Raw genomic sequence first — 24,507 nt, 5'->3', positions numbered from 1 at the left:
AGGCGCGGAAACATTTATCTTCTGCTTATCACATGTACAAATTCCCCGGTACACGTGAGTTCCTTGGAACACGACGTCGCAAGTGATACCAAGAATGTGATGCCTAGACGAAGAAATTAACAAAGAAAGTAGAGTCACCGGCGACCATTTTGAGTTGTTTCTCGACTCCTGATCCGATCACTACCTCATAATTCGCATATATAGGCATGGAATTAGAATTCTGAGCCAAACACAGCCATTCTGTCACTGATAATAATTCGGCACCTTCAGTCCTTTGAACTCAAACAAAGTATTCTCCCTCCGGTCAATCACAGTCTTATGGTGAACATCCCGAACGCGAGCTCGAACATACTCGGTCCCCGTGGGAGCAGGGCTGCTTTGACTTTTGTCTTCTTCCGTTAGAAGACCAAGACGGTCAAGCACAGGAGAAGGCACAGTCCTCATTACGGTATGATCACCCGGTCTACAAAAATAGAGCAACCCAAGACGAGGGATATTGATCTGATCTCTGGGAGGGGTAACGACACGATGGATCGTTGATTTGAGGAAGCCTGTCGTCGTGTGTTAGCTAAATCCTCTTGTGGGGACTGACTTGAGCACTTGCCGTTGGTAAGGAATGATAATGTGTCAGCAACATTGCACGTAATCCCACCTTCCACAGGCTTCACGTATTTCCATTCCCCATCTGGCGCCCTGATCTGCAAGCCAGCAACGTGCTGCGAGAACAGCAGCGTCAAGCTGCCGAAGTCCGTGTGACCGCCCTTGGTGTACGCCTGCGCTTTATCCCATTCCTCCTGTGTGCGAGTGTTGTAGATCATGTATCTCAAGTGGTCATCGGAGCGCTTGTCATAGGCGTGAGCTTCAACAAGATGGTTTTCTGGCAGTTCCAAAATGATCGCCATCAGCACAAACAACTTGCGGATAACTTTGTCGAAAAGATCTCGATGGAAGGTTGAAATCTCATCGTAGTTTTGACGGACGATCCTGTGTTTAGGGATATCATCCCATGCAGGGATGGCCTTGGGGATATTGAGCTATATAAGTTAGTTCATTTCAATTCTTTTTAAATGAAGACTAGTAAGTTCGCACCATTTCTATATTGTCTTTCACACCCGTTTCTCCAATCCATCTTGAGTTTTCACGGTAGCCGAAATACTCGCCCTCGGCAAAATTGCATTCGAAGCTGCGCTTTTCCTCAAGGCTCTCTTTGAAAAATGCATTTCCAATACTAAACTGGCGTAGAATCCGCTCGTCATCGATTCCATGTCCGACTACTACCCAAAACCCAACTCGTGTCACGGCATCATATAAGTGCTTTGCGAGCTCCTCTTTTCCGCCCGGTTCGTCGAAACGAGAAAGATCGATCTCAACCAAGGGCGCCCAATCCAGCTTCTCACTAGTAGGCGCAGGTCGGCTCCATGGCTTGATGGTGGTCTTTTCGATTGGGGTTTGTTCTTCTATAGCGGAAGGGGCCATATTTGTCTTAGGATACAACAATGAACACTAGAAAGATAACCTAGACGAGAAGACTGGACTTATATAACTCATTTGGAATAAGACTCTGATTGGGATCTACAATTGTGCACCCTCGTATGTGCCATGTACTTGCTCCAATGCGGGGTCTATGGTATCATGCTCGCTAGGATGGCGTTATACCAACATCGTACTAATTTCGGTCAATCAAATGGCTAAGTTCTGATCGAAACAGCCTTCGCACTGCGATTTGCGCAATCCACTTGGATGCATTGAAACGTGCGTCAAAGACTTAAAACCGCTTGGAGATGACAGGATGTCGCTCTAGAATGGTTAACCCTACGCTGACAGAAGATACCGATAAAGAAGAACGGCGTTTCGAGAGAACAGTCAGTAAAGACGAGTCGAAGATTCAGCGGCTCTGCGCTCGAAGGATTACAACACTCTCAAACATTGAGGACAGAAAACCTACATATAATTTTTGGTAAGGGAAATGCTTACCCGAAAGAGAAAAAACTGGGATTATCCCAATATTATCCCAAAGATAGATTGAACCTAATAGGAATCACCACGTAGAGGATATAGATGTTTTCGGACAGCCCAAAGAAGCAATTGGAGCTCCTTCAGTATCTCCTCCCACTCCATCAACTTCATCTTTTTCATTTCCATAATCTATTCTTTGTTTTCCATCTCCTTCATGTCCTTTATCATCCCCTTTCATTCTCTCTCCACCTTTTCCGTCTCCTTCATCTCCTTGATCCTATTTACCTTGCTCTTTTTCTCCGGCTCCACCTTCCTCTGTATTTCAAACTCCATGTGTATTTCAAACTCCATTACCACCCTCTCCACCCTCTCCTTCATCCTCTTGATTCATTCCAAAGTGTACTCATTTGGTTCCCAAGCGAGAACAGCTGTGTCCCTTCCTCTAAGCTTCAGGTCCACATAATCCTCCATGAGCTCAGTCTCTTCTGATTCTAAGAGATGGAGTCTCTCCCGCCATACATCGCAAATCTCGTCTTCTTGACATAAGGTCCGTCTGAAGAATCGCCGATCAATCTTTTCCCAATATATTGTGTCGAAGGCAAAATTGATCCGTGCAGCATAAGGTGGAGGAGTACTGTGTGTAATTGGACAGAGAAAGGAACGGAAAATGCATGTGTATCTCAAAAGATTATGAGATATGATTCTTCTGTAAGAAGGAAAGTGAAAGCCGCGTTTCGCGGCCTAAACTCCGACGTATGTTGTATCTGAATTTTATAGAACCTTAAAACCCTAAGAGTTCCACTGTGCACATTGATTGTACTAGATTAGGGGAAAATTGATAGGAAATAAGCCACCAAGTTCAGAACTCAAACCACCTCGCCAACCTTGTCGATTCCCCATAATTATACTGCTTTAGACTATGCATGCCGCCATCTGAAGGTAGAATGAGCAATAAGGGTTCAATCAAAGTGAGCGTTTCCGGGAAAGGAGCATTTAATATTGAGATGTCGTGATCCAAACTATCATGGCACCTTGCTCTAATAACCCGCGTCGCCAAGAGTCGGGGAGTTCCAGTGACACTTAAAAATCGAGGTCTGGCATGGAGAACAACTTCTTTTTGCTTGGTCGATGAGGCCAAATCACTCAAAGCAATTCATCTTGCATAGAACGGACTTCAGAAACCGACAGTATGATGTTGGATAAGCGCGACGAACTGGAAGTGATTACTTCTAGTATACCTTCGACTCCGCCCAATGAGATCAATGGAAATGATTTAGAAGATGAATATAAAGCCAAACTCGAGAAGAGAGTGATGCGAAAGATTGATTTTTGGCTCGTTGGGTTTTACTCAATCGTATACATCTTCCGGGTCATTGATTCCAACAACTACTCCAATGCCGCCATAATTAATCTAGAAGCCGGCACTGGAATCAAGAAAGAGCTCAACTTCAACTCCTCACAGTGGGCCTGGACGCAGTCTATTTTCTCCTACAGCTACCTGATTTTCGAGCCAACAAACACCATCCTCCTCAAACGAGTCACGCCCTCGAGATGGATGTTCGTTCTAATCTTGTCTTGGGGTATCTGCGCTTGCGCTGCCGGCGCTGCACAGGACTTTCCGGGGATGATGTGTGTGCGATTTGCAATTGGAATGGCTGAAGCCGGATTTTACCCCTCTGTGCTCTATCACATGGCATTCTGGTACAAGCCGTCCGAGCTGCGCTGGAGGATTGCTCTTTTCTACTCTCTTGGTCAGATTTCCGGTGCATTGAGTGGGCTGTTGGCATATGCTATCAGTTTTATGGATGGAGGCGGTGGGCTGTCAGGCTGGCGGTGGCTGTTTATTATCGAAGGTCTTCCCGCAATCGCACTGTCTGTGGTAGCGTTATTCGGTCTTCCAGACTATCCCGAGAACGCTCGCATGTTGACGGAGGAGGAGAGAACCTTCCTTAAGGGTCGTCTATCCTCCACAGCACCTTCAGGCAAAGACAAAAGCTGGAACTGGGGGGGATGTAAAAACACTCCTTTCGAGTCCAACCCTGTACACCTTCACCGTATACTGGATTGGACATGGTATTGGTGGATTCGGAGTGAATTACGCGTTGCCTACTGTTATCTACGAGCTTGGTTTTACCTCGACGGCCTTATCACAGCTGATGAATATTGTGAGTTGTGCTCAATCTAAGAAATCCAACCGGCGGACAGGAAATGATTGCTAACCAAACTCGCTACCAACAGCCTCCATACGTCGCATGTTTTCTTTTCTTGAATACCCTTGGGTATTGGCTACACAAAGGATGGATTAGACCCTGGACCACTGCTGTCGCGAGTAAGCAAAATCCCTTGAGATGCACATGGAGCTCTTACTAATAGCGAAAATAGTTGAAAGCACGATAATCATATGCTATATCATCCTCATTACTGTTCCAAACTCAGTCGTGAAATACCTGGCGTTGGTTGTAGCCACCGCTTGTGCCGGATCTGCATACCCTGTCATTTGGCCAGAACGTATTCGTGCGCTCGAGGGCACAGTGGCCGTGGGAATTGGCATTGGGTTGACAAATGCCATGGCTCAGTTTAGCGGCATTGCTGGGCCCCATATATACAGTACGGTGTTTGGGCCGACTTATAAAGTGTCATATGTTATCTGTCTTTGCTTCTTGTGTGCGGCCATCTTGGGCATTTTGGCTTCGTGGTGGCTTGTCTGGAGGAAAGATAGGAGAACTGAATTAGACACAATTGGAGAAGATGCATGATGATGCTGGAGACAAGTCTTACCCTGAAGGTGGCACTTCGATTTTTATATGAACAAGATAGGAACATTATCGATTTATAGCTTTTACTCAAACACGTATATGGAGTCAAAGCTTTGGTGTATCCTTCTATATTGCTCGATTTCTTTTCTACTCGATACGTTTATTACGGCTTTATTCATTCATTCTACAGGAATTGGAGGAATGAATTCTTAGCATCACCTATACTATCATTTGCTTGGGACTAGTAGCTCTCATCTAGGAAAATGCTACACCAGCTCGTTGAGACATCCAACATTTTCATGTTTTGATATTCTCAAACTGTAGCGTTAAAACAGCAAAGATTTGTGATAGCAGAGAATGTACCTTGAGATGCAGGAGTCTTGGATATAATATCTGCAGAAATTAGCCAAAGAAACAACCCGTGACCAGTTGGTCTCAACTACCTGCTGTCAGGCAAACAAGCTCTTTTGAACGCTTTTTTCTTTCAACTTCTTCGCCCTTTCCATCTGACACCTGTCGCGCAAACAGTTGCTCACCAGAAAGCAAATCGCAGCCTGAACGCTTGCTAAAGACTCGCCTGCTTGACCATCTACCTACTCTAATAGCAATGCCTCATGCTGGTCCCATGGATTTCCAGGCCCTCATCCTGTGTGGTCCTGGAAGTTCACTCAATACCTTTACTTCCAGACCCGAGGAGTATCCAAAGTGCCTCATCCAAGTCGCAAACAGACCGATGGTCTTCTATGCCATTGACTTCTGCAGACGATCAGGTGTCACCAGTAAGTTTTAGTACTCTCTGCGTCCCTCGATCTCCCTTATTGAGCCGAATCGACTAACTATATCTCAGACATCACACTGATCACCCCTCCACTGTCTTACCCTCCAATTCGAGCCGCCTTGGACCAAAATCCATATCTGACATCGTTCTACTCACTTTCGGTCTCAGTTGTCGCACCAAAAGCCCTCGAGATGACCATGGGAACCGCAGAGCTGCTCCGCCTCCCCGAAGTCCAGAGGTGTCTTAACACCAATTTTCTCCTTCTACCTTGTGACATCATCTGTGAAATCCCGGGCGAGTCAATCCTCGAAGCCTGGATGTCCACTCAGTGTGTGGTGAGCGATAGCAACGATTCTAAAGGCGTTCACCCTTCATCCCCTCCAAGCAAATCCTACTTCAACCGCCCGCTGGAAGCTCGCTCCGGCGGTATCGCTGTGTACTATCAGACCGACAACCGAGAGGAGAGCATCCAAGACGAAGCAACCGATTTCGTAGCCATCGCACCGCTAGAGCAGGATGAAGTAACCATTGTCCCATCCCCCAAGGGACCGCTACTCCCACGGTTCGACCTATCCAAGCTCCTCATGTCGATGCCGATGGATACAATGAAGGAAAAAATGGAGCAAGACGACTGCCTGCTTATTCGTCATTCTCTCATCCAGAATTGTGCACGCGTCAGGAACCTCACCACCTTCCGTGACGCCCATATCTACGTCTTCCCATACTGGGTCAAAGATCTACTCCATCACCAAAGCAGACTAGAATCCGTCAGCGAAGATCTGATCGGCAACTGGGCCAAATCAGGATGGCAGGAAGGTCTCGGCGACAAGCTAGGATTGACGATGATCTTTAATCAAGAAATTTCCAGCGAACAAGAACCTACTAGCCCCCCACATAGTCCTACCAGCGCCCCTGTGAAGAATGTTATTGATCTCCGGGATATGAGTACTACCAGAGCTCGCTCGAGATCTGAAGTGCAGCCAGTGAATCCTTTTCAAACGGCTGCCACTGAGCTGCCACATATGCTGGCCTATGTCCACCGAGGTCCAGTCCCGTTCATCCGACGAGTCGATAACACTGGGATCCTTCTTTCAACTTCGCTTTTTCTGGCAAAGCTGCCATCTATTGAGGAAGTCGGCCGCAAGGCAGCGTCACCTTTTGCGCACGCCCACAAAGTTGCCTACCCTGAGGGCGTGGCTTCGCCTAGCACTGTTACAAAGAAAGATTGTCTGCTAGGAGAGAATGTGATTGTTGAACCGGCTGCCGTTATTAAGGAGAGTGTCATCGGCGCCAACTGCCATATTGCCAGCTCTGCCCGCATCGTTCGTTCCGTTCTGATGGAGGGTGTCGTCGTTGAATCTAGGGCTCAATTAACCGGATGTGTGATTGGTCGACATGCTCATATTGGTCGTGAATCTGTGCTGAAGGGGTGTGAGGTCCAGGATGCTAATGTGATCCCGAAGGAGACAATTGCTAGGGAAGAGAAGTTCATGGTTTGCGAGACCCTGTTTGTCTGAAGAGGGTGGTGTGATGACAACCGGTTACATCTATTCTATGTCAACTGGCGTGTTCCTTGACAAGAAGTAATCTTAATTCAAAAAACAGCAGAAAAAAAAACTTCACAATCAAAACATGTGCCTAAGTGTGGATTCATCATTTACAAATTCAATGAACATCCTCTCGCTCTAAACAGTTAGAACTGTGGAAGTTGTCATTTTTTAAGCTCTGTCTTTGAGTTGTAACAGATAGCGTCAGTTGTTTTCCCCCAGTTCCTTCAGCCAACTGGTGTGTAATATAATCTCTCTAGGAACCTAGTCAGACGAGAAGAATATACTAGAAGAGTGATAAATTGATACAAAAATATGGAATGCAGAGATGTTATATACACCATATGACAATCTGGATGCAAAACAGAGGTAAAATCATGGTCAATAAGACCATCGACAACAGGATCCCGCATCTCGACGGGACCAACACCGCCATTTGATCATTGTTCAACAATATTCTACCCAAGCATCAAGATCCATGTTCTTGATGACAGTCGAGAACTTGTCGGCGTTTGCTGCGTTACAGGCTGATATCTTCAACTTGGAGAGCACACTTCTGGATCGGACCTTGTAGAGACCGTGTCCACGTAGGTTTTCTTCCTTAGTCACATCGGCGTTAACATCACCACCGGCTTCAGGCTTGAGGTCAAGATAATCAACTGGAGCAGCGACGCTGTCCAGAGTGTTATCAGAGTTGCCAATGGGAGCCTCAGAAGTGGTGCTAGTTGCACTCTCCTTAGGGTCAATATATTCAAGGGGTCCAGAGAGGCTGCCAGAAATGTCGCCAGAGCCTTGAGGCGTGATACTGTCCGCAACGGTGGCTCCGCTGCCTGTGGGAGCTTCGGTGGTAGGACCAGAAGTACCCTCCTTGGAATCAATGTATCCAAGGAGACCAGCGAGGCTGTTAGAAACACTATCAGTAGCGGTGTCGCCACCCCCATTGGGCGCCTGGGTAGTGGTGCTAGTTGCACCCTCCTTAGGGTCGGCAACTTCAAGGGGGCCGGCGAGGTTGCCAGTATCATCGGAGGCCACAGAGGTAAGACCAATACTGCCAGCAGCGGTGGCCCCGCTGCCAGTCAGAGCTGAGGGGGTGGCAGAAGTATCATCAAAGTCCCGAGCCTCAAGAGATTCCCCGGAGTATTCAATATGGAAAACAGGCTTGTTGACTTCCGTGAATGCAGCATACGTCTCACACTCATTGTACTCAGCACACTGCTCATTGACAGACCACTGCATCATATCAATAACAGAGCCGATAATATCGCCCCCGTTCTTTAACCCGATAGCCATGCCACGGGAATGCGACTCCTTTGCCAGGAAAGTCAAAAAGTCGATCGAGTCGGCTTCCGTTAACCCAAGACCATTCTCATTTCCGTACGCATCGATATTGTCCGGGTCCACACCGTCGCAGCCCTTGTCCTTGGCAATATCCAGTCGCGAGATCATAATCGCGCGGATCTTATCCGACTTGAGATCGAGCCAGCGCTCGCCTGGCCATTCATCGAGGTTGCTGCCAAAGTCTTTGGGATCGAACTTGCTGATATCCGGACGCCAGTCTTCGTACGTGCCGGCAGAGAAGTAGCAGATAACTTTGTGGCCTTTGCTCTTTAGAGCGGTGATTGTTTCACCAGTGTTTTCAAAGAGATCGATGTCCCAGATGTCGGCATCGACGGTGGTATCTTCGACTGGATCGACAAGTTGAATTTGCCACTTGACTCCAGCCTCTGGTTGCCAGATGTCGGTGTTGTCAGGGCTGGTGGTGTCGCGCTTGGACATTTTTTGGTTGTATCTAGATCCGGGCTCTCCTCGGAGGTCCATACCGATGGCGAGGAGGAAGAGTCCGAGAACACAGAATATGAGGAGCTTTCTGCTGGTCGCTAGGACCTGCCAGCCGGAAGTTTGAGAAGAATTCATGATTTTGATAAAGTTGAAAGGAATGTTCAAAAAAGGAATGTAAGAAATGAATGTGTTTGTAAAAAATGAATGGATAGACAACTTGAATCCAGCAAGTGTCAGAGAAAGGAAAGACTGAAGGATAACAAGGATAGACAGGAAGAGTTCGCGAGTTGCTATCTAGTACTTATAGTCCGGGACATGCTGACAAGTGTTTGGATACCCTACATCGAGCCGTTTCAGATTTCCACAGATGAGATCGAACGCATAAGAGAACCATAAGATTGAACCACTAGCGGGGGACATTAAACGAAGCCAAGCAAAATCGAACCCAGTAGATTCGATAGCTTAGACCACAGATTAATTTCAGGATCAGTAAAAATATAAAAACCTCATGAAAGAATTGCCAAGAAACGCCTCGCGGTAGACGTCGTCCGTTCATTGGATATTTAGCTGACTATCTGACTTACATGTCCCAGCAGCAATGAACAAGAGGCTTCAGTCTAGTAATCAATTGATGAGATATATATGCTAATCCGATCCTGAGTTTTCTTAGATGGATTTGAGAATGCATATCGGAGAATTGTCTCGTTTCACAACTAGGAAATCGTACAGATCAGATTTTCATAGCGTCAAGCCTCAATCAAGTTGAACCAATTACAGTGATTCACTCCTGAGCCACATGGTTAATCCTTTGTCTCCTTAAAACAGTTGAATCCGTTAAATTTCTCCGGCCTTGCTTAGGACATTGCCAAGGGCGCTTACCATGTACAAAAGGGTTTCATTCTGGATGTCCCCGGATCTTTCTATATAGTTTAAATGACTATCTTCCCCTTATCCTTTTTTATTTATTTTACCCCTAAATAGTGATATATAAGCAATCGAGTTGGGTGCAAATTAGATACAAGATCTGGTATACAGGTCTCAATTCTCAACCACTTCCACATATCCGTGCGTAGTCGCATATTTCAAGTCAGACCAATTTAACATGCATAGTACCCCTGTGAGTAGCTTATTGGTCATCATCAATTTCATTAACTTCCCCCCAAATTTCCTCCTGCAAACGCCTCTGTCCAGGCCTATGCACTCTCTCCCTTGTTGTGCTACCCTCAACAGGGGCTTGTATACCCCCTTCTCTTCGATTCTGGCACAAGAGCCAAATCAAATCCTCGAATTGTCTAAGCGTTTGCATATACCCAAAATCATACTGATTCTAATCCGCCACCCAGGTCCGTTCCTCCAACAGGACTGCAACAGGACTTGCAGAACCAACAAGAACAGATCCAGCCCAGCCAATAGAGAGATGATTCTGAGATTCCCGGGCGTCTAAAATGCGGGCGTCAGCATGTACATCTAACGGCATAGTAGGTCTGTCTAGACCAAAGCAATTAAGACCGATACCGCTTGATTGCTAGAGTATTCTAGTGCTTCACAGTACTTTGATCACGCTTCTTTGTCAGCTCGGCCTAGAATCATCATTACGATCGCGAATACTACCACTGAGTCGGGGTCTTGACTGAGTTCTGCGGCTTGTGATGTGCATCTATTTGGTGTTTATAGAAGACTACGTATCAACAAGAAAACCATGAGGTTATAGGCGACAAGGTGCCAGCAGGGGGCCACAGACAGATTCCGGGGAACAAGCATACTCTGCTAGATACAAACCGATCAAGCATAAGCTTGGCTGGGGTTACAACTGCACATAGAAAAAGCAAGATATCTTCAGATAAATACGGGCTATTGCGCTATTGCCAGCCCTAAGAGATTCTTTGATATTGGAGTACTCGTGTCATGAACAACTGTTTTGTTCGAACATCCAGTATTGACTTGACGCTTCTAAAAACCTCTAGAAGGGTTGAATTTCATTTCTAGTGGTTTTTTTGTTGCTTCTCCCAAGTCCTATTTCCACATTAGCAGGGACAATTGACTCCCCCCACACAGACAGCAACAATTTCCATTTCTACCTCGTTTTGGTAATTGATGTTGTTCTCAAATCCTCAAATAGCTACCCAAGATTGCCTACAACTAAGTGACTCGGAACTGTATAAAATCGGATTTTGAATTTGCTTACAGCGACAAGAACATTTGGATCAGCCAACACATCATTTAGTTGGATATACAGTGGTTTTTTCTACACAGAAAATTATGCCCATACAATAATTCTCCAATTTCATGCCCTCGGTATCCATTTCGACCAAACTCTTGACAAGAGCAGTAATTGAGTTGTCTGATTTACCTGTAAAGCCAGTCAGATTGAGAAATTCCCTCAGAGCAAGGAAAAATTGTATACAACCCCTTCGAACATTACAATCAACCACGATCATTTCATTTACACAAAAGCTACAATGGCAGACACGGCATATCATATTTACGAAGAACATGATACATGAGAGAGATCTCGCTAGCTGTTTCATCCCCTACTCTCCACAATGTTTAACTACCCACTTTTTCATTAGATCATAAGAAATTCAGGTTCAGAATTGTCATATGCAGTCTGACAAGCTCCACTTTCCCGTTCAAGCCGTTGAAATCACGATGTGCCAATGTCAAGGCCAAGCCGGCTGAAGTGTAGATCGGCGAAGGATTCTACGGAAATTGGAGGGCAAAGCCAAGGAATCCTTTACTCCACATTCAAGTCTTGTTCTCTGTCTTACGGAGTTCTCCGTATCTAGCATAACACATTGTTTATAGCTATCTACAACTATAGTAAAAGCCTGCAGATCTCTCCCATTTATGCCACATTTTTGCTTGGGTCAAGTACCACATAGCTACCTGGTTTCAATCATTCGGGGGCACACTTTCCACTCTTGCAGACCAGTTCATCCGAGCAGTCATTCTCGTCCGAGCAAGAGGCACCTAGGAAATCATTAATAACTTCGAAGGAATATATGAGAATGATTCTTACCGGCACAGTGTCCCTCCCATTCGCAAGCTCCTCCAGTAGGGCTGGTACCAGAGGTAGTTGTGGTCTTCAATGTGGTAGTAGGAGAACCACCACCACCTCCGCTTCCCAGCTTGAGGTTATTCGCAAGAGCGGCCACGAGATCATCACCCGTAGTGCGCAAGCTGGTGAAATTGGTGACGTAGTGGTTGTTGAAAGCAGTGCTGGGGAGTACCGCGTGGTCTCCAGTGAAGAGGATGTCTTGTTCGATTAGTATATGTCAGAAGAAAGATATGAAATTACCAGGCTTACAGGTAACATCAGCATCTCCGTGGCCGCTGTTTCCATTCAGGTCATCATTGGGGAAACAGGTCCGGGCCATCAGCCACGAGGCCTCACCGATAACCTCGGGGTTATCGCCATCGGTGTCTCCGAAGATGCCGTAGAACATCTTTCCATCACTAGCTTTTAGTTAGAACAGGACAGTGCTGGAACTGCAGCCAAAGGGGGAGGAAATACCAGATCACTGCACCGATGTTGTTTCCCTTCAGAGAAGACTCATAGGCTTTTGCGAAGGTGTCCGGAATCACAATGAATGGCACTTCATAGGCAGCCAAAGCACCGAACTTGGTCTGTGGCTGGCCATCAGGGTTGCCCTGCACGGGGTTAGTAAGAAGATTTCAGACAGAGAGTCATGTTCAACATACCTTACAGTTGTGGTCAAGGCCATCGCAGTCGACATCCATATCAGCAGTCCAAACAAAGGCCGCGCCCTATCATAAATTAACATGTAATTCTCGCAGCATACTGATAAGAATATATACCTCGTTGAAGTTGGACCAGTCGCTGTAGATGGTCACTTTCTTAGCACCTTCATCGCCGTTGATGGGATAAGTGGCTTTCTTTGCCGCAGTGCTAGCCTTGCCAGCAGCGGTCTTCAAAGCAGCGACGGGGATAGACGAGCCAGCAGCGAAATAGCTTCCTGGGGGGCCGGCGTCAGGCTTGTTGAACTCGGGGCCAGACACGGTTTGGGCCAAGCCGGTGCCAAACAAGGCCAGGAGGGCAAAGGGAATTGAGCGGCTGTAGGTCATCATGATTGCGGTAGAAGCTTTGCGATGTGGGAGGAAGAAGATTCTTGCTTCTCAGAGCTGGGGCAAGTGGTCCTTTATCAACACTGGATCCTGAAACATCAAGCAATTATTGACTAGTAAATACTACTCCGGCGAACCGAACGGCAAATTGCCATCAAATGACTTTGCTTTTTACATAGTTCATATCACCTTGTCAGCTTCGGTCATGCAGTCGATCCTTTAGTTCTGCATAAGGGGTAAGACACACTAACCCAGAAAAGCCAAAATACTACATGATCCAGCCACAATAACGGTCTCTAGGTAGCTACAGGACCTTGGTCAAGCTGATTTTGGGGTATTATAGGAGAGGACAGGAGATTCGTGCCTGGACCAGGATTACTGCGGGGGGGGCGAAAGTTTCAGGGCCTGCATAGCGTCACATCGGCAAAACGGTGATGTAAACGTAGCCCGAACGAGAAGTATGTTAGCTGCAGAGACTAGATTAATTATCAGGGCGCTTACGCCGGACTGTTCCGCATTAAGAAACTGCTGGGAAAGATCGGCACTTCAGTTCGCATATTTGGGGGGACATCCACAGCTTACAAGGCAACCAATAATCAATATCATACTAATCACTCACCCTCTCGTTAAAGCTTGTGCTGAATTGGCGAGCTCCATGAGGATGATCAAGATTTCATAGATGACCAAAAAGAGTAACAGCTATGGCGAGTGGAAAAAAAGTTAACGATGAACTCCTAAGGGCGTGATAGGCCCTCGTCCATCCATAGGCCCCGGGGATATATATAGATAGCGAAGACTTTGTTGATCTTTATTAGAGCTTCAATTACTCCTGATATTCCTGCGCCCCATCAGATACCAAGCTGGAAGGGTAATGTATCTTTTGTATAGCCATGCTATACAAAGAGTACATATACACATAAGCACAACCCCGATTATTCTGAATCCTCCAACTAGATGCAGCCTAAATAAATCATAGCAAGTCAAAGCTATAACGTAAGTCTGATTCAATCGATCCACTAAAACTAATTCAGAATATATATATATATATATACATATATATGGAAATGTAAAGAGGACCTTGGAAAATAATCCTCTACAAATATTCCACGAGCTTAACCATTCTCTTGCTTCAAGCATACTTAACAATTCTTGTCATGGTAAATACTAAGTAGTTGGAACTTCCTTTATGGTGTATCTCCCTCGAGTTAGCCAGGGAGAATTTAGGAAGCTATGCAAGTATGTGTTTACGTACCTTTTATCGGTGTCAACGCCGTGCAAAAGAAACCATCCTATGATCGCGGTCTGGTGGGCCCATCAACAATAGGTAAATGGTGGTGAGCATGGCACGATTAATGCATGGACGTACTTATGTCTGGCATGAAAATGATAAAAAGACCCAAAACATTTCAATCGCCAGCCAACGAAATGTCCACGTTGATCACCGGCCATCTGGGCAATAAAGAGCCCGCCCCATGGCAGTGACTAAGCAATTAGCACGTGATTTATGGGAAACGCTCAACTCCGACCTTGAAATTGTTTCGGAGCGACAACTCGACTAAGTAAACCCGAGACGCCGCCCAAGATGGCCAAGAAAGGTACGTGGGACAAAACAACTGACTCTTGAATCACATCTTGCATTTGTCCGTCCGCGCCGTAATTGGGACGCGAAACGCACGCTGGGCAGCGAAAACCGAGAACCCCCGGATTCATTTGCGGCCGATGGCTAACATCGTCTTTTCTCCGACACAGCGAAGTCCCGTACCATTGCCGTTCGGCTGATCTCCATGGCCATGACGGGTTATTATCGCACGATGATCCGGCCCCGTGTACACCGTCCGCTCAGCATGATGAAGTACGACCCTGTCGTTAAGAAGCAGGTGCTTTTCCTCGAGGCGACCAAGGGTGGAAAGAACAAATAAGCTATCCGATTTCAAGTCGGAGTTCTGCTGGTTGTTTGTTTGTATCACGTCGGTTGTTGTGCGCCTTGAGAGATATCCGCCTTTCCACCGTGATTCCGACTGATTTCGATATCTTTTCTCCACCGAATCCAACCTCGCCTCTTGCATTCGTCGCACTCGCTATCCCGACATGTCGAATGATATCTCGTCTTGTTCTGCGGATTCAGGGGAATGCGATAAGGATGTCAGGGGAACCACCCCTGTATGTACATTATTTTACTGGATGCAACCGGGGAATTGCGATCTCCCCGGTTTCCCCGGTTTTCCGGATCTTCTGCGGTGAAACCTCCTTTTTGTTGGAGCATTGTGTTTGGCGTTAAGAGCAATACTGCTTTGGGTACCTCAATAAAACTAAAATAAACATCCCACATTCCGACTTATCGCCTTCCGAACCCTGAGCCCTCCTTGGTGGCTCCTCTCCTCCATTTGGTTATGACAAAGACATATGTTTTAGACAATATTTGACTTGTCACACGCATCTTGTGTTCGATAAAGTGAATAAAGAGGGAAATTGCGTAACATGATCAGAGTAAGAATGCAGGAATGGCGTATCAGGGTTACCTCACGTTGAATTGCTCAGCCGACATCTTGGCTGAAGCGCTCATTATAGCGATCACCTTCTAACTGTGAGCTGGGACACCTTGAAAAAGCATCAAGCATCTTACCTCGAGTGCGGCGCTTACCGCGGCCTCGCGAAATGCTGGCTTGGCCGGCTGCGTTTCCCCTGCTGCTACCAGAAGCCAAGCCCTTCGGACTCAGCCGTCGTTCCGGGCCATCGGATGCGTTTCGAGGTCTTTTCGGTGGCCTTGGGTGCGCGTTTGAAGGATGCCCAGTCTTTTTCATTGAGCTCTGTTGTGAATCTCCCACTAAAGTTTTGCTGGCGGGCTGCCCTTCTGAAGTTGCTTCGATCGAGGTTTCCTCCTGTGCTATGGACTGGCGAAGGCGGCTATAAGTCCGTTTATGCGTTTTCTTTACTTCCTTGCTTTCAGACTCTCTACCGGAGCTGTTGTCCGTTGCGTCTGACATTCGTCTAGCTTTGCCAACCTCTGTTTTGGTGAAAACCCGTGTACCCTCGAAGCTGACTACTTTACGCTTGATGTTGGCTTGTTGGTTGTTGGCAGATTTGTCAACCACCGAACTATCGACATTTTCAACAGCGGACTGGGGTCTTTCAGTTGTGCCGTCATCAGCGCGGGGAGGTTCCATCCGGAAAACTGGGTCAGCTTCATTGGTATTTCGATTCATTTTCAAAGGCTCAATCTTTTGCTGTTCTTGATTCTTCTTGGGGTCATCACCTGTCGTCGAATGTCCCTGAAGATCCGGAGTTGACATAAGGAGCATTTCGAGCTCAGCTGGATCGTTGAAAAGTGAGAGACTATCTTCCCGTGAAAGCCTGTCATGGAGGCTTGAGAAAGGAACAATATGACTGTGACCAGCAGGGAATTTTGGCAGCGAGTCAGCACAATCACCATGTTTCGAAGCCTTCGGGGGCTGAGATCATTGGATGCTAGATGTCCATCTGTCTGCATCTGATCAACGGGCTTGCGAACCTTGTTGTTTGATCCATCAGTGTCCAAGGAATCAACATGTCTGCTTTCTCTTGGTTCTATTGTGAGATTAGTACCTTCAGCCCCCTCCATACTCGCCGTGCCATCAAGCCTGGTGCAAGGCGTATCGCCAGTGATAGACAGCTGAGCGAGCGGGGACTGAATGATGTCTTCCAGTTTCTGCCATGTTTGTTCGAAAGGCTCATCGGGAGGTACATCGATCACCTTCGCAAACCCTTCTCTTATAGTCGCTTGCCAATTCTCAGCTTCCTGAGCACGGCGGAGGAGTGAAATTATCTCAGCGTCAGCCTCCTCTCCTACCTTTTCCAAAGCCGATGACCGTGATTCGAGCATGGCAACGGTCTTTTTCATCGTTGCAAGCTCTTCAGTCTTCTGAGTCGTCTCCAGCTCAAGTACCTGAGCCCTCCTTTCTGCCTCCTGTGTCGCTTTCTCTTTCAATGCTGCAGACTCGGTCTTCATCCCCAAGTTCGCTTCAAGCTCGATTGTCTTTACCTTCGCTTGCTCAAGCTGTTCAAGGAGCCTCTCCCTTTCCGCCAAGAGAGCGGCTTCGGAGCTTTTCAATAATTGTGATCGAGTCTCCATGGCCTTGGCCTCTGTGATGTATTTTGAGCAAGAAACGTCCAGCGCCTCAATTCGTTTCTGTGATTCCTGGTGCTGCGCTTATCAGTAAAACACATCATGACGATCCTCCGCATCGCTTACCATGGAGGCCTTTTCCAGTCGCTCATCCTCGGCTGTCCTTTTTGTTTCGATCTTCATACGTACTATTAGTGGACCAGTCTCTCACCAGGCACGGTCGGGCTTACCAAAGATCTTTGGACATTTGCAAGCTGCGCCTGAAGGTTACTGGAGTAATTTTCTAGCCTCGCCCTTTCGGTCTCAAGGCCTTGGACTTGTTCTTCAACTCTAGCCTTCATCTGACCCTGTAATTTGGTACTTGCGGCGCCCAACTCTTCTCGGATCCTCTGCTCGAGAAATTGAAGTTCACCCTGCAAGGCCGTATTTTCAATTTCCAGCCGGGAGCTTTGACTTTTGGATGCTTGTTCATTAGTGACGGCGTCAGTCAAAGCATGCTGAAGATGTTCGTTCTCAGACGCTTTGCTTGCAAGTTGTTTTCGAAGCGATTCGACCTCAAGTGAGATTTCTTGTAGTTGCAGTTGCAACTGCGTATTCTCAGCAAATTTCTTGGAAACCTCCATCTCCAGAACAGGGTTTCCTGCTGGGATTTGAGCCTCGGAAAGCTTCTGACCGAAAGTTTCTAGACCGCACACAAGGCCTGTCTCTGTCATTCCTACAGCCTTAATAGAAGCTTCAAGACTACCGAGCATTGGCTCAAAAATTTGAAGCTGTTGTTGTAAGTTTCCGCAGCAACTCTCGTTATTAGCAAGCTGTTTGGAAATCGACGAATACGGACCAATGTTGCTTTCAATTGCTCGAAGGGCTTCTTGCAGGGCTTGGAACACATTTTTGTTCATTTCTGTGCTTCGGTCAACATCGCTTGTGACCTGCCCAGCCAAGGAGTTGAAACTAAAGACATAGTTAGTCAACAACACTTGTTACTCTTCTACACTTCTACTTAACTCACCGAGATGCTACCTCCTGAACACTGCTGGTGAAGGCTTGGACATTGGTGACCTCAGACGAGCACTGCTCTTTCAACGTCTGAACCGAAGCAATACAGTGCTCGAGCGCAGGACTCAGTTTCGACAAAATCTCATCCTGGGATTTGATGCAAGATGTGGTGAACAGCTCGCAGGCAGAGTCAAAATTCTCGGCCATCCTGCGCTGGTCGTTTCTGACAAGGGCCAAGCACCGCGATTGGCTCTGAGACTCGTTTTGAATGTAGGCTTCTAGAGTCGCGATTCTTTTGTTCTCATTGGTTAGCTGCAACTTGATCAAATCGCCCCTTTTCTCTGAATGATCCAAAGCTTCTCTCAGGTTGGCAACCGTGTGCTCGGAGGTTGAAAGCCTTTCCCGTTGATTCCGCATGATTTCCTCACTTTTTGAAAGCTTCAACTTGATCTCGTCCAAACTGTCTTGGATCTCGCTCTTCTCTCTACCAAGAGATATTGTTGCTGCTTTCAATTCTGTGGCTTGCTCCCGAACTGTGTCATATTCACGGCCAAGTTCGTTAAGGACACCTTTGAAGGTACCAAGTTTTGCCTTCCACTTGTCTATTTGTGCTCGCTGAGACCTTGACTCGATTGATGTTCTGGCAAGCTGTCCTTGGCATCTTTTTAGGCGGTCTTGCATGTTGAGATTATCCTCCCTCAAGGCCATGTTCTCATTCTTGAGTTGCCGTTGGATGGCTGCAGCTGCTTGCTCGCTCTCCTCGCGCTGTCTCATTTTCGTGATCAGAAGCTCGAAAAGATGATCCTCACTGAGCTGAACGCCATTCTTGCCACCAACGAGCGGGGCCGGTTGTTTCGAAGACGGTTCTTTCTCGGAGACACGACGTCGCGTCGACGTATGGGGCTGATTGTGTACAGGCATGAGAGGAACTCGGGAGCATGGGTTCTCCGGGATATCTTGCCCCTCTTTATGAGGCCCTTGTACGTGGGGTGGCTCAGACAAGACAGGTTCAGCTTCAACCATTTTGTCAATGTCAACAACACGCTTTGCACTTAGGCCAACAACGCTTCCTGCAGAGCCAACTGTCTCCCTGGGGATATCAGCTCCGGTGGGCTTCTTTGGTTGGCAAATAATGACTTCATGATTTTTTCTGAAACTCGGGTTATCTAGATGTCTAGGTGTAGATCGACTGCCGCTGTCTTTGTTGGGTCCGGCTGCTGTCGAGAGCCGGCTTGGTGGCCGAGTAAATATAGGTTGTCCCGCGGCAATTGGTGCCGTGGAGATTCCTTCTTTCACAACACTGCACTGATTGGAAGGTCTGATCTCAAGAGAACATGTTAGTCCATTGTGGACAGTGTTGTCTGGGGTCAGCCTGGATCATCTACATACGTATCTGGCCTTGATATCTGATAGTCGCCCTCTCCCATGGGCTCCCTTGAAGGACGGGAATTATCGATTGCATGATGAGGCATGGGTGGTTGCTTGGCCAGGCTTCGCGAGTACGAGGGCTTGTGTGAGGCAGGCTTGCTGAAAGAGAAATCTAGGACATCAATGCCAGAACTCTCTGGGCGCTGCAACAGCGGCGGAGGCCTTTCAGAGCTCTCCATAGTGGACATTTATTGGAAATGATGGAGTAAGTACGGAAGACGAAGAAATGGCGAGGTCAAGAAATGGTATCCACGTCAAGGAGGACATGGGAAGGAGCTACCCCGTGACCGAGCCATCTCTACACTTCCATCTTCAGAGGTTTGCACTACGTTTTCACGCCGAAAGTTTGAAATAGTCGAATTAGGATGATAGGAAAAGCGAAAAGGGTCAAAAATCTTTCATCTAGACGCAATATGGTAAGAATCGCCATTTTGGCTAGTCAGCCGCGTTTAGTTGAAGCTGATCTAGGAGTATGAACACTGGACAGGAATATCGATTTCCTTTGGCTACATAGGAGTCGATGCCGGGGGGAAGCATATTTCTCCGAGCTGTTGTTCATGCTTTGGGATACATATGTAGGTCGCGTGGAGACATATATGGTTATACTTTTTCATGAAGAGCATCAACCAACTGTTTTAAGAAGTCTAGGTACCAGGTTGTATCAGCTAAAGCTAACAGCATATATTATTCCTATCTCTCTTGTATTCTATTTGTGCTAAACTGGAAAATAAGAGTAAATGTGCCGACACAAAGGATGCCACGTAGGTAGGGAGTGTAATTGTCATGCAACATGATATCTCGATTCATCACAAAGTTCGTGCATATAAGAATACAAATAATATCAATCAAATAGTATAAACAGCCTTGTCTTGATTTCAGAGTCAAAATAGCCGAACCTGCCTTTGTACGTTGTACACGTTCGTTTGACCCAACGCCCAGTTGACAAGGATCACCATTGGAGCCCCAGAGTCATATTATAAGCTTAGTGGACACTCTCCAAGGTTTCTAGTCCATCTCTCATTTGACAGGGATTAAGAACCCTGCACCAACAATCTGACTGCGCTCACATGCACATATCAAGTTTGGTGGAACCAATGACATTCAAATTGATAGAGTCAAAGTGTTAGACAAACACTATCTGTACATATTCAGCATATTTGTGCCCTAGTGGAGTGAAGGGCGACAAAGACCCGTCTAGAATCCGGATTCCAACTGCACAAAAGTCCCGCATGTGAGGGATCAAATCGAGCATCGAATATTCTACAGGTATTCCAGGGCCCTTCGATAGCGGTTTCCGAGACAATTCTGTGTCTGGCCTTACATTGTAGGGAAGTCAATAACGTGGCGTCCACGAGATTCGGGAGAAATCTCTCACACGGCCGACAGTGATCAGTCATTTGCAACACGGCTTCCAGGATATCTCCTGGTTATAGGATCAAACTTAAGGTGGTTCGGGATATTCCACCTTGCAATTTCAGATCGGAATGAGACAGAACACCTGGTAAGATGAATCTCAAGTTTCACAGAGTCTCACAAGTGGGAGTGTATGTTGTAGAGCGTAGAGCATGCTAATTGCGCAAATAGTGATCTACATTGTATTATAATCCACACACTCTCTCTTGTAGAAATACTAAATTTGCCCCAAATCTCTTCGAACACTTGTTTCAAAATGAATTTTGATCACCTGGATGTTCGTCTAGGATCATAATGGACAAGTCACCGAATTGAGAAAAGTCTATGCATTTAGCGGATATCATGGCCAGTTTAAGCGGGCCCCCGATTGAACTGGGCCAGGGCTATATCCTCTCCACCTAGCTTCATTTCGCAAGAACCCGATGTTCGGAGAGCGTGGGGGGAAGGATATGTATATCCGTAGTACGGAGTACTCCGTATAGAAGTCATAGTCATTGTTCACTTCTATAGCAATATGTAAATTCAAGAAACACGGGAATTGGTATCTTCAACCAACTTATCCTGAATCGTAGCTGCACAATGTCGATCGCACGGCATTCAAGACCAGAACAGTGTAAAAGGGCCCTTTTTTTTCTTTCATCCCCCTTTCCCCCATTTTTTTGCGCGTCACGCGTGATTGGCCCGCAATTACTGCCATTCTCTCCAGACCGCTCACTTCATCCCCTTTCTTTCATCTGCTTCACTTCCCGAAGACAGGATATTCGTGGTGTGTCATTTGACATATCTCTTTTTATTTCTGTCTTTGTCCCCCCCTTTTTTGGGTGGTGTCTTATCAAACCCGAGACTGGTGTGTTTCGCGAGCTCCCGGGCACGTTTTTATGATATACATATCCTGCAGGCTTGGAACCTCGGATCTTTATTTCTCTTCACTTCTGGTCGCCTTCTTGTTTCATCCAGTCTTGTCTAGACTGCAAAATTTCATATCTAGACCTGCACCGATAGTATTCGCTGGACTCTGAAACATTTGACACCCGCTCAGCCGTTTTACCGTCGGAGTTCAACTTCTCATGGAGATTGCGATTTAAGCTCGATATCCGCCGAAAACCCGTCTCTAATATCTACTCGTGGTTTTCTCGAATACCGCTCTTAACGCGATCACTATTCAACTGGAGGACATTTGAGACAAGTGTGATGTTGCTAGAAAGATACTAGTTAACTTTAATTACCTCGACCATCGGTCTATCTTCACAACATGGGGAATACCCAGGGGAAACCGGTGAATTGCAACGATGCAGGTAGGTTCACTGGACACGGATTCGGACGCCAGGACTTGCCGAGTCGCCGACGAATACTGAATAACATGCTAATTGCTTGCTTCTTTCTGCTAGTCAACCTCAATCATTTTCGACTCCTGCGAGTTGTTGGAAAAGGCGCATTTGGAAAGGTACGAATCGTCGAAAGGAAGGACACAGGTCTTACATTCGCTCTAAAATATATTCGCAAAGAGGAAGGTTTGTTGGAGCTCCAAGCTTGCCAAGCCGAGAGAGCTATAACTGACAGCTCGTTTTAGTGGTTCGTTCGGAAAGCGTACGAAATATAATTCGTGAACGGAGAATGCTGGAGCACCTGAACCATCCATTCCTTTGCAACTTGAGATACAGTTTCCAGGACATGGAGTACATGTGAGTATCCCAAAATCGGCTCTCATCACTCCAAGCTGACCAAACTCAAGCTATATTGTGGTTGATTTAATGAATGGCGGCGATCTTCGATTCCATATCTCCCGGAAATGCTTCACAGAGGATGCGGTGCGGTTTTGGATGGCGGAGTTGGGGTGTGCTCTGAGGTATATCCATTCGCAGGGCATCATTCATCGAGATTTAAAACCAGACAACGTCCTATTGGATTCCGATGGACATGTTCACTTGGCTGATTTTGTAAGTTCTACCGGCATGAATTGCATTCTCACGTGAGCTTCAACTAACATGAATTGTAGAATGTGGCATCGGATTACCGACCGGGGAAGCCTCTTACAAGCAAGTCTGGCACACTAGCTTATCTAGCTCCTGAAGTCTACGAAGGTACTGGTTATACCTTTGAGGTCGATTGGTGGTCATTAGGTGTCACTTTTTATGAGTGCATTTACAATAAGGTACGAGAGGTCGGTTCCTTGTCTAGCGCCTCCTTCTAACTTCCAGTGCAGCGACCATTTGAGGGCCGAAGCCAAGAAACACTGAGCGAGAACATCAAAAAGGCGCAGCCAAAATACTACGTCACCAACCCTGCCGTATCAGTAGCTTGTTTGCGGGCGTTGGGATCATTGATGCAAAAGGATCGGAGTCAACGAATTGGCGCTATCAGCTTTGAGAGCTATACCTCACACATGTTCTTCAACGAAATCGACTTCAACGCGCTGGAGCGCAAACAGATCCCGCCAGTATTCGTCCCATCAAGCGACAAAACCAACTTCGACGCGACCTATGATCTGGAGGAACTGCTTCTTGAAGAAGCGCCCTTGGAAGCCAGAGCGCGCCGGCAAAAGCCGCGCGCTGAACTAAGGGATGATGCCACCGCAAAAGAAATTCGAGATGATGAGCTTCATCGCCTCATTGAAACAATGTTTGAACCGTTTGACTACACCCAAACCAGCTACCAAGGCAATGCCGCTGAAGCTATTGCTGCTGTAATGTGGGTTTCTCTCACCATGCAGAAAACTGTCCTTCTGTGCTAACAGCGTCTTCCAGAAATCCTGAGGAGTGCTTCCCAATGGCCACCACAACTCAAGGGAACATCACAACACCAGCGAACCCAACCGTACATGCTCGTCAATTCTCACAGCCCGACCCGTCTAAAAATACATCTCCTATCCAAGCTGACGGCTCGCAATACCGTGCTCCACCAAGTGAAACCATGACCACACTCAGCGAGACAATCGACCCCAATGACCCCACAACTGGTCAGGCTCCATCTTCCCCATCAACCCGCGTGTCCCCTTCACCGCCGCCTGCCCCGTCTTTCCACCGACCCCTACCCCCAACCACAACAGTCGACACCGCGGTGCCACCCGTCAAATGAGCAAAAGTGGAGGCGTACAAATGGTTCTGAACGAACATGGTAGCTGGAGTGAGCTGGCCCATAACGCCCTTCCCGCTGACGGAATGGAAAATGGTGATGACAAGGGCAAACAAGCCAATGGCATGCTATCATTCTTCAGTCGAAAGAAGGGCCGCGACCGCAGTCCCAAGCCGACTGAGCCAGGTGTTCTGGGCAAAGAGGGAGCCAGGCAGATCATTAGCTGAAAGGCTCGCCTTTGATGAAAATCCAATTGGCGCTCATACGGGTGGCGTTGTCGCTGACAATATACCCGCACGATATGGGCTATCATACCAACCTATGTGGTTTCTACTCACACTTGAGTTTGAAATCGTAACCCCGAGACCAGTGCTACCCATTTTAGCACCCAAGGAAGTCGATGATTCAATGCTCTCACTCCTTGGCTGGGTCGCCACTACTTTGACACGTTCCGGTTTCCGCTCCATTGGGGTGGCCGGAGGGAGACGGCCTTGTTGACCCTGTCTGATTGCATTTCTCTGCGTTGATCTCTGCAGCAAGAGATGCAGTGCTCGTGGCACCATCTCCCTTTCATTCTATTAGATTCCCCGGACA

The 24,507-nt window shown here is 47.1% G+C and overlaps 8 protein-coding genes across 8 annotated transcripts; 4 read left to right on the top strand and 4 right to left on the bottom strand.

The window, feature by feature from the left end:
* Positions 1-243: 243 nt before the first annotated feature.
* On the bottom strand, positions 244-1,476 carry N7500_006280 (Oxoglutarate/iron-dependent dioxygenase; the record flags this gene model as incomplete). Its single annotated transcript, XM_056677424.1, has 3 exons — positions 244-551; positions 593-1,034; positions 1,090-1,476. 3 exons carry the CDS (start codon positions 1,474-1,476, stop codon positions 244-246), a joined length of 1,137 nt encoding a protein of 378 aa, XP_056532424.1.
* A 1,669-nt stretch (positions 1,477-3,145) lies between these two features.
* N7500_006279 (Major facilitator superfamily domain general substrate transporter) lies at positions 3,146-4,712 on the top strand (the record flags this gene model as incomplete). Its single annotated transcript, XM_056677423.1, has 4 exons — positions 3,146-3,879; positions 3,989-4,121; positions 4,195-4,285; positions 4,339-4,712. The coding sequence occupies 4 exons, from the start codon at positions 3,146-3,148 to the stop codon at positions 4,710-4,712; spliced, it is 1,332 nt and encodes a 443-aa protein (XP_056532423.1).
* A 607-nt stretch (positions 4,713-5,319) lies between these two features.
* N7500_006278 (uncharacterized protein) lies at positions 5,320-7,007 on the top strand (the record flags this gene model as incomplete). Its single annotated transcript, XM_056677422.1, has 2 exons — positions 5,320-5,491; positions 5,560-7,007. The coding sequence occupies 2 exons, from the start codon at positions 5,320-5,322 to the stop codon at positions 7,005-7,007; spliced, it is 1,620 nt and encodes a 539-aa protein (XP_056532422.1).
* Positions 7,008-7,484: 477 nt separating this feature from the next.
* On the bottom strand, positions 7,485-8,951 carry N7500_006277 (endo alpha-1,4 polygalactosaminidase; the record flags this gene model as incomplete). The annotated part of the gene is made up of 1 exon (XM_056677421.1): positions 7,485-8,951. The coding sequence occupies one exon, from the start codon at positions 8,949-8,951 to the stop codon at positions 7,485-7,487; it is 1,467 nt and encodes a 488-aa protein (XP_056532421.1).
* A 2,761-nt stretch (positions 8,952-11,712) lies between these two features.
* On the bottom strand, positions 11,713-12,905 carry N7500_006276 (glycoside hydrolase family 75 protein; the record flags this gene model as incomplete). The annotated part of the gene is made up of 6 exons (XM_056677420.1): positions 11,713-11,786; positions 11,836-12,072; positions 12,124-12,272; positions 12,331-12,467; positions 12,519-12,584; positions 12,636-12,905. The coding sequence occupies 6 exons, from the start codon at positions 12,903-12,905 to the stop codon at positions 11,713-11,715; spliced, it is 933 nt and encodes a 310-aa protein (XP_056532420.1).
* A 1,549-nt stretch (positions 12,906-14,454) lies between these two features.
* On the top strand, positions 14,455-14,832 carry N7500_006275 (mitochondrial 54S ribosomal protein bL33m). The gene is made up of 2 exons (XM_056677419.1): positions 14,455-14,497; positions 14,652-14,832. The coding sequence occupies exons 1-2, from the start codon at positions 14,485-14,487 to the stop codon at positions 14,819-14,821; spliced, it is 183 nt and encodes a 60-aa protein (XP_056532419.1). The 5' UTR covers positions 14,455-14,484; the 3' UTR covers positions 14,822-14,832.
* A 604-nt stretch (positions 14,833-15,436) lies between these two features.
* On the bottom strand, positions 15,437-19,607 carry N7500_006274 (uncharacterized protein; the record flags this gene model as incomplete). Its single annotated transcript, XM_056677418.1, is given in 7 exon segments — positions 15,437-15,480; positions 15,526-16,265; positions 16,280-17,082; positions 17,131-17,181; positions 17,235-17,955; positions 18,014-19,318; positions 19,390-19,607. 7 exon segments carry the CDS (start codon positions 19,605-19,607, stop codon positions 15,437-15,439), a joined length of 3,882 nt encoding a protein of 1,293 aa, XP_056532418.1.
* Positions 19,608-22,093: 2,486 nt separating this feature from the next.
* N7500_006273 (serine/threonine-protein kinase) lies at positions 22,094-24,140 on the top strand (the record flags this gene model as incomplete). The annotated part of the gene is made up of 8 exons (XM_056677417.1): positions 22,094-22,136; positions 22,230-22,352; positions 22,412-22,523; positions 22,574-22,778; positions 22,838-22,993; positions 23,045-23,529; positions 23,586-23,743; positions 23,803-24,140. 8 exons carry the CDS (start codon positions 22,094-22,096, stop codon positions 24,138-24,140), a joined length of 1,620 nt encoding a protein of 539 aa, XP_056532417.1.
* Positions 24,141-24,507: the final 367 nt, after the last annotated feature.

The sequence above is a fragment of the Penicillium coprophilum genome, assembly GCF_028826855.1.
Source record: "Penicillium coprophilum strain IBT 35676 chromosome Unknown utg000004l_segment0_segment0, whole genome shotgun sequence".
NCBI classification, from domain to species: domain Eukaryota; kingdom Fungi; phylum Ascomycota; class Eurotiomycetes; order Eurotiales; family Aspergillaceae; genus Penicillium; species Penicillium coprophilum.
This window is presented reverse-complemented; position numbering and strand designations above follow the sequence as displayed.